At 32.9% G+C, this 9,487-nt stretch overlaps 1 protein-coding gene across 3 annotated transcripts in view; it reads left to right on the top strand.

The window, feature by feature from the left end:
• The first annotated feature begins 757 nt into the window (after window positions 1–757).
• Window positions 758–9,487, top strand: part of ZSWIM2 (zinc finger SWIM-type containing 2) — a 32,250-nt gene continuing 23,520 nt past the window's right edge. For 2 of the 3 annotated variants that reach the window (XM_006935399.4, XM_003990927.5), the window contains exons 1-3: window positions 758–1,003; window positions 2,176–2,252; window positions 4,302–4,342. In XM_006935399.4, the coding sequence (XP_006935461.3) occupies window positions 839–1,003; window positions 2,176–2,252; window positions 4,302–4,342 (283 nt within the window). In that variant the 5' untranslated portion in view covers window positions 758–838. Of the gene's footprint in view, window positions 1,004–1,050; window positions 1,276–2,175; window positions 2,253–4,301; window positions 4,343–9,487 lie in introns of those variants that run through there. The other variant, XM_011285417.4, reaches the window with a different exon arrangement.

The raw sequence follows: 9,487 nt of genomic DNA, 5'->3' as shown, positions 1-9,487 counted from the left end.
TCAATTTCTTAGAAAGATTCCAGTGACATGGCTTCTTTACTTGACTCAACTTTATTACAGCTCTCCCAGTAGAATGCAGTAACACAGTTCGTAGACAATGTGAATTATTTAATCAACATTGCATACTTCAAAAATATTCCATACAACAGAGATTGTGGATTTGGAGGACAGAGTCAATGGATTTGGCGCCACCCCCCCACACCCATCCCTATCTAAATATTCAATTTAGAAATGCTCCTCTGGCTTTAAAACCAAACCCGCCCACACCCTGCACACGTCCCGATTTAAGGATCTAGCTCCCTAGGGGTTAGATTCCAGTCTTTTCTTTCCCCAGCGACTCGCTCAGATTATGCATATAGTGAGCACTCTGGAAATGGTGGAATATTGTTGAACAAAAAGTTACTCGGGGGTTTCTGATAAAGATGATGAATCATCACAGGAAAATTTGAGCACGCAGAGCCCAAACAGTAACCCGCTCGTGCGACTGTCCTAACACATAATTTACCAGCCCTGCCTGCAGGGAACCAGCAAAAGGAACACGAGAGATTTGACAGCTGTGTCTTTAGCCACCTTTTAAGTTGGGCAGGTCGGGGTATTAGAAACGCTTCCCAGCCAGGAACCTGGCTTCAGGAACGAGCGGAGGCGGCTCTCAGCTGCGGAATCCACTCTCCACCCCTTGCCCTTTGGTTGCCAGCTATAGCTTGGCCGCAAGGCACTCTGGGACATCAGGAAGCTCAACCTTTATCACCAAGGCAACCGGCCGGCACGCGGTTGTCATGGAAACCGGCGGGCACTCGGAGAGTCTCGTAGAGGCTGCCTTCGCCCTCACCCAAGCAAGATGCTTCGCCGAGGCTGTAAAGCCTCTGAAAGGCGAAGACACTTGAGCAACCACCTCAGCGGGCAACAGGACCTGGCGCTGAGCGGCAGCATCTACCTCCTACGAGAGATAGGCCCCACCGGCTTCCTGCTGAGGGAGGAGGAGCCGGAAAACAGGGATTTCCGAGTAATTACCACCCCCAACTTGCCTTCACTCCCGTCCGGCCCACCCACCCAGTTCTCCTGGGCCTTCCTTATTTCTAGCCACCTTCACAATCCCTGCGGATTCTCGCTGCCACACCCACCACACCCGCGCGAGATCCAGACTCTAAAGATGTGCAAATTGCAGAGGGAAGTCGTGTTTTCATAGAAAAGTTTAATTTTGGGAAGTCAGGACTCCAAAATGGCATCCAACTCTTGTAAGATGATGGCACCTGCTTGATGTTTAGGCTTGAAAATGTGAGACGTTTTACTTAAATACATGCTTTGCGTTGCATGCGTTCTTGGATCCGTTGTTGGCAGTCACGAGCCCTGTAACTAAAACGAAATGAAAATCCTACGACCTATTTCATACTGTAAATACTAAATAAATAAAATCTGTTTTTCTTTACTCTTTAGTCACTCTAAACCTCCAAGAAGATCCTTTTAAAGTACCGTTTAGGTGGCGATGCCTTGGAAAGGTCTTAATAAAAACCTGAAAAAAAGATATTTTATATTTGCATATCCCACTCTTGCCACTCAAAAATCAGCCACCATCCCACCTCCCGGGTGTTGATTTGGAAAATTTTAATTTAGTGCCCTGCATTCTAAGTACTGAATACAAATTACTAGCCTGTGCTTATTTAAGACATCTTTTTTTTTTACTTTGTCCCTTAGAACACTTAGTTAAAAAATTATTGTCGCCAATATAAACTTGGTGAATAAAATTCGTCTTCTCAAGTAAAATTATATACCAATTAAGTGTACAAAACAAAAGATCCAAAATAAGCTAATTTACAAAAAGTCTTTAGCTCCACTGCAAGGCAGAATGAACTTTCATTAAGAAATGTATCGATACAGAGATATTTTTTAGCTTTTAAAATTAGATTTCTTTTCACTTGCCTGAGTGTAGGTCACTGAAGAAGTCTTAAGTGATAATACAAGTTGTTGAGCAAGACAATATGACAGTGAAAAATCAGCCTGGAGACTGGTGTCAAGAGTTAAGATGTCTCCATAGACTATATTCAACGTTTGAAGTCACCTAAACTAAATTACTTCTTGAAATCTCTTTTAATCCTGTCGTCTATTAAATTATTTTTATTCTAACTCTAAAAATTAACTGGAGGGGTTTTTTTTTAAGTATGCATTTTTCTTTTAAAGGTTTTCTTAGGAAATCCTCATGTTTGTAACTGTTCCACATTTCTGAAAGGAGGCGAACTTTGTAAGCATATATGTTGGTAAGTAACTGTAATCCAGATCTGCCACAAAGGAACATCTTGGTATATTGCCTTTTTCATGATTTGAGTACTGAAGGTAATAGAAATTTGTTGTTGGGAGATATAAGGGTAAAATGGCTGTAGTTTTTCAGTATATTTTGGGGTATTTTATTTCATTCTGAAAATTAAATAAAGTTTAACTTGAGAAACATACTACCACCTCTGCAAGTTTTAAAAGTTCATGTTTATAATTTAAAAAGTCACTTTTTAAATTCTTACTAAGAATCTTATGTACAAATGTGAAATCTAACTATAAAACAGAAAAAGGAAAACCTCCCTGATTCACATCAATAACAATAATTATGTTCTCACTATAGGATTTCTATTTGCTGTCAGTTAAAAATAAATTCCCAAATACATTTTTATTTTTATTCTTTCTACTGGGTGCATTGTTTGTTTTCTTTGTAAATGCAGTACAACAAACAAATCATTTAATAACAAAAAATTTGTTGTTTTTTAAATTTTTATTATTTTTATTATTTTCTTCAATTTCTCTAACGCTTATTTATTTTTGAGAGAGAGAGACAGAGTGCAAGCCGGGGAGGTACAGCGCGAGAAGGAGATGCAGAATCTGAAGGCTCTGGCTCTGAGCTGTCAGCATAGAGCCAGACACGGGGCTCAAACCCACAAACTGTTAGATCATGACCTGAGCCAAAGTCGGCCACTCAACCGACTGAGTCACCCACGTGCCCCTCATTATTTTTTTAATTATGATATTTTCTAATGTATTATTTTTATTTTCAATAAGCATTTTACTGTGAATCTTTTAAGATAGTAATAGGACTACACTGAGAATTACTTCTGTTGAATCTGAAAGTTTTCCTCTAGTGACAGAACCTACTTACAGGGAAATCCCAAAAATGAAAATTTTTTTAAAAATTGTTTTAATTTAGTGTTTGGAGTTAGTCTGGAATTCTTTCCCTTCTTTCCATTTTTTCATTCTTTCAACTCATTTTGTTTTACATATCTATATTTATATGAGCAAATCATGAATTATATTATTATAGAATATTTGTGACTGAAATTGGAGGGTAAAACAAATCTAACAAAAAATTGAGAGAAGAATATGTATCTCACATTTTGAATGCTTTTCTTTCTAAGTTAAAAAAAAAAAAGTATATACCTTCATTTCCAAAGCTTGTATTACGAAGTTTTTGTTGTTTTGTTTTGATCAGTTTTTATTGAGCATTGCTAACACAATTTACTCTAGTTAGCATAGAAGATATAAAATATGGTCCTTTAAAAACTTGCAGTTTGGTTTTATTATTAAAAACAGTAAATTATGTTTATTAAAATAGGTTTTTTTCATTTTTTTAATGCCAGCTTCCTCAGGGCAAGGGCCTTCTGTTCTGATTTCTATATAATGTTACTTGTTTTTTACAATATATTAACCAAACTAAATGGAAATATAATTCAAGTATTTAATGTACTAAAGTATATTTAATACATTTAAGTAAGAATTTTTTATGTATTTCTCAGCTTTTAAAAAAGTCATATTCCATTTCAATTGACGATATTTGAAGTATTTTTTCTGTCATACATTCAAGTGGTACATGTAGGAAAACAGTATTGGTACTCTGCAGAAAATTACTCCATTTTCAGGACTAAGAAACTTCTAGGGAAGTTTAAAGGAATTACAATGAATATCTCATTCCTTTACTAACCTGTCTCTGTGAATAAATGTATGTTATAAAGAAATACATGGACTCTTTCTGGCAAATCTCTTTATTATAAATGTCTTTTATTTTCATTTATCATACTTTTTTCACATATGCTTACTTTAAAACATTTATTTAACTACTGTTTTTGTATGAATTTTTTATTTTAATTTCAGTACAGTTAACATTTAACTACTTATCATTATAACAGAAAACTGATGAGAGTGTTAAGTATATTTATAACACCATCAGCAATATAAATTCTATAATGCTACTCCTAATATTAAAATATATCATTTTAGGTTATATCATAAATAAATATTTCTTTTGGTTTTCCACCTGTGAATACTAGGGTCTTGTTGAAAAAATTCAAACTTCCAAGGAATCATGAATGTAAGTTGCATTTCTTCTTTTATTATTTTGAAGTTAACATATTTAATAATTTTTTGTTTAGACATATTCTAAATTTAAACAATTATTTTCCTAGACAATCTGACAACTATCTGTAGCTCAGTTTGTTGCATTTAAGACACTTGGAACATTTTTCTTCCTTAATAAAAAAATGTAACTTTATATGTCATTTCAAATTCAAGGGCACTTAATAAAAAAAGGGATGAAACAATGGCTAGTTATTCTGAAGGCAAAATTTCCTTCATGTGTGCTAAGCAAAGATTCACAGTGGTTTCTAGGCGTAAAATTATTTTAATTATAAAAAAATCAGAAATGTAATTTTTTAGATCACAGTAATAGTTGACATGGAACATAATTTCATTCAAAAATATCTACTAACTGAAATTTGTATGTAAAAAATATAAATACATGTTTTTAAGAGTAAAATAGTTTTTATGACAGTACTTAAATTGAGTTTAGAGTCAAGCATATAGGTATGTAACTTTAAGTTCTAGAGTCCTCAAAATTAAAAGAGAAAGAAATTAATTTTGTTATAGGTCATTTGGATTTATAGATTTTATAAAAAAGATATTGTCATTATGGTAATCACAGTAAACATTTAAAAGTTGTACTAGATAATAAATTAATATTAGTGTTTCACAGACACTTTTTTTTGTACTCTTCTCTCATTTTACACATTCTCTTATCAACAGAGCACTATTTTCAGTTGCCTTCGGGGCAGCTCAGATTTGGAGGTCCCACAGGCATTTTAAATACCAAATTTCCCCCCCCCCATTTGTGCTCCCCTCTTGTATCCCCTACCTCATATATTGGCTTTCCTTTTTCTTTAGTCTCCAAAACTAGAAACCATAGGATTCTCCTTGATTTTTCCTCTCCCAATTTCCTCTCTCCTGTCTAAGGAGTCATTTCATAAATCCCGTTCATGTTACATCCCACCTCCTTCTCAATGGTGTTTTCATCTCTCCATTCTCATTCTCACCTTTGTCCAACCTTCATCAGCCCTTCATAGTGTTGTAGAGCCTGTTTCTTTTCGGTGCCTGCACTTGGTTTCTTCCTTCTCCACATTGTAGACAAAAGGTTCTTTCTGGAATGTCACTTAGTTCTCTACTTCATCCTCTCTTCCAATCCCTTCATACACAATGATTGGGTTGTTTGATATTGCACACACTGTTTATTTCTCTATTTCTTCATTTTATCCACCTGAAGTTAAGTGCTCACGTCCTCTCCAAATCTTACTTGTTCTCTACACTGTTTTACATACCATTTTCACAAGCTTCCATACTAGTGCTGTCCAATAGAAATATAATGCAAGCCACATATGTAATTTTCTAGTAGCCATATTACAAAGAGTAAAAAGAAACAGGGAAAGTTAATTTTAATAATATATTTTAATTTAATCTAATACATTAAAATATTACTATATCAACATGTAATCAATATAAAAATATGCAATATTTTTGATACTGTCTTCAAAGTCTTAGTGTTTTATACTTACAGAGCATCTCATCTAGACACTATATTTTCAGTGGAAATATTTGATCTGCATTTAGATTTTATAAAATACTCAGTTGAAAAATAGATTCATGTAATACCTAAATTGTTACATATACATACTTACAAATTTTTCAGTAACTATATATTATGAGTTTTCAATTTAAATTTAAGTGAAACAAAATTAGAAATTTAGTTTTTTAGTCACATGAACCATATTTCAAGTGCTCAGTAGTCACATGTGGCTAATGGCTACTCTTATTACAGTGCAGCTCTATACAACCAAATTCAACAAACATCTATTGTACTATGTATTAGACAGGAGCCTCTGTTAGATACTTCTTTATGAATTGAAAAATGAATACTAACATTTGTGGAGCTTTTCATTTCCAAAAGTAGCAATTTCATATGGATTAACCTAATAGTTAATATTCTGTTATCCTTTTTATTTCTTAAAGGCAGAAACTGTGTCTTGTTCTTTTTATAAATATCAGCCTATGGTTGGGAATTTTTTTAAATGTTTTTTAATGTTTAATCCTAAATGTTAATTTTGAAAAATATATACTCCCTACAAAAATAAAAGATCTTTCATATCTCTATATTTAAAAGAAGTTTTGGTCAACATTGAGAGAATCCTATTTGCACAAATATTCAAAAAAGTAGAAGTCTTAATCATCTTAAAATTTATCATGTAAATGAAAGCTAGAATGGGGGTGCCTGGCTGGCTTAGTCAGTTGAGTAACCGACTTTGCCTCAGGTCATGCTCTCACGGTCCATTGGTTCAAGCTCTGTGTAGGGCTCTGTGCTGACAGCTCAGAGCCTGGAGCCTGCTTTGGATTCTTTGCCTCTCTCTCTTTCTCTGCCCCTCCCCTGCTTGCGCTCTCTCTCTCTCTCTCTCTCAGAAATAAATAAGCATAAGAAAAAATTTTTTAATGAAAGCTGGAACAAACATAGATGATTTAAATTAATTTAAAGAAAGCTATAAATGATTATTCATTTGGATTATGTGAGTGTTTTGAATATCATTCCTAGATCCTTCTAAAACAAATCAGGAAACAAATATTTGCACTCTAGTGTTGCATATCAAAAACAATTGACTTTTATTTTTGAACATTTACAAAGATGATTACAAAGGAATTTTATTATAAAGACATCAGTTTTTGAACATGGAGCATTATTTTTCCCATCACCCAATAAATGTTTTCCAGCAAAACCTACATTTATCACCTAATAGTTTCTTCTAAAGATAATGTCTATTTTTTTTTATAGTTTACTTTTTAATAGAGAGCTGAGGGACAAAATAGCTAAGAGTCAAAAACGTATCCTTCTCTTTGTTTTATAAACGTTGGCATTAGAGAAACTTTTAGTTTATCCAACTCCCCTCTCTTCTTTTATAAGGGAGATTCTAAAAGTTCCAATGCTAACAGTAGTCAAAACCCAAAGTATAAACTAGATTTTTTTCCCTCTTCTCCTCCATTTTCTCTTTTTCTTTTTGTCTAGTAAATGCCATCCGTTCCTTTTTTTAATTAAATATTTACAAATAAATTAAGAACCATGTTTAAGAAAAAAAATTTTAAATTCCCACTACAAAGATACAATAAACTTTTTTGCTCCCATTTTCCTTTATTACTTTATATTTATGTATGTCTAATAGCGCATGGGAATTTTGTCCTCTGCTTTTATCACACATTGTTACTTTATACCCATTTTCAATGCTGTGTAATCTCTGTAATTAAAGTCATCAGTGGCTACATATGGTATATCATAATTTAGTTAACATTATTCTATTGTTAGGCATTTAATTTATTTCTGTTTGTCATATTCTTTGTACATGAAGCTTTCTCTTCTTTCAATCATTTGTTTAGCCTAATGTCTCATTAATCAGATTTTGGAGTAAAAGTATTAAAATTTTTATGTCTGCTGACCAGATGTATTGCCAAATTGGTCTTAAAATACTTTTGCTGATTTGCAATTTCAGCTACCTGTCAATTTTCTGCTAGGTTTGGTTTGAGATTCGTGTTTTAGGTACATATTATTACTTAAGCACATAATGAAAGACATGAACAGAACACTTAAGTCCCCAAAGAAAATAATTTAAAAATATGAAGAAATATTTTCAAATGTTAATAATATTTCTGTAGTGTAGGGGAAAAAAAGGCTGTCCTACAGAACACAAAAAAATGCCAGCTACAAGGTTCATTGTAATCTGTTCGTTCCTGGCAAATTAAATAAATTTCCATTCTTCCATACATCTAACATACCCTTAGAAGGTCTAAAGTATCTTCATATAACTTTTTTAAATGCAAAAAGAAATGACATAAGGCAAACAAACATAACATTTCATTGATTTACTATTGCTTATTCAATAGGTTTTGTTCTGTGTCTGTGTATCATTCTTATTTTAACTAATTTTCTTTTATGTTAATGAAGTTGAACATCTTCCATTGCCCTCTGATAAGATTAGCTGTCTTGCTCTTCTCTATAAAAGAATATTCTTTCATAGTCTCATACATTAATTTTTTAAATTAATTTCAGAAGAGTTTGTTTCTGCCTTTCATTTTCCAATTCATGTTATACCACATAAGACATTTATGGCCAGTTCCTCTTATGAACTTTTATGTTTCAATAATTCTGCTGCCCTAGGAAATCTTTATTCCCAAAAGCACAGTTTTTGTTCTACATTTTCCTCCCTGTCTTTTTTAGAGAGCAGATGTTGCTCTGTCTCTGTGACAAATAGCTCTCATCCTCCAAAGTAATGGTTAATTAAATTATGTTACCCTCTTACATTCCACCTGCCACCCCACCTCATGCAAGGAACAGAGATTTCTATATTGTTCTATGATGTTTTCAGTATTCTTAGTGTTTAATTTTTAAGTCTTTCCAGAAAAAATGAAGGCTTTATTATCTTGCAAGTATTTTAAAATTTATTAAATAATGTATTAAATGTATTAAAGAATGTATAAAATGAATAGAATTCAAGAGGACCAATAACAGATGGCATTTAAATTATGGCATGTTAAGGAGACAGAAAAGGAAAGGAGCCTGGGATGGAGAAAGGAATAAAGAATCTAGGATTCCCTGATCAAAACTAAATGTATTAGAAACGATTTCTTATAAGGACAGTAGGATGGAGAAAATTCATAATTCAAAGAATGCACATCCCAAGATTATAAGCAACATAGTTCCAAATAGATTATTCAGAAAAATACTAACCAAATCTGTGAAAGATGTGGCTACCAAGACACTCTTGTAAAAACTGAAAACCAAGACAGGAGAGTAGTTACAATTGAGTCTTGCTCTCCTGTTATCTATTCATTCATTATTCATCTAACAAAGACTAATTTCACTAACTACTCAAATATCCCTGTTTCTCCTTTATGTATTTGTGTCCATTTCTTTTGGTGGTATGTTGATAAAATACTATTTATGGACAAATTGAACAGATTAAAATCTAAGACATGGTTATAACACCAATCCAAGGATGAACACTGTCATATAATTAATGCAAAACCTTTACAATGCAACATTTGCACTGACTCTTTTCAGTTATAAGAAAAAATATATAATTTCCATTCATTTATTTTTATGTTTATTTATTTTTTAGGGAGAGAGAACAAGTCAGGGAGGGGCAGAGAG

This window comes from Felis catus, chromosome C1 (assembly GCF_018350175.1).
Source record: "Felis catus isolate Fca126 chromosome C1, F.catus_Fca126_mat1.0, whole genome shotgun sequence".
In the NCBI taxonomy this organism is placed as follows: Eukaryota; Metazoa; Chordata; class Mammalia; order Carnivora; family Felidae; genus Felis; species Felis catus.
The sequence above is the reverse complement of the archived record's forward strand: the minus strand, read 5'-3'. Positions and strand labels throughout refer to the sequence as shown.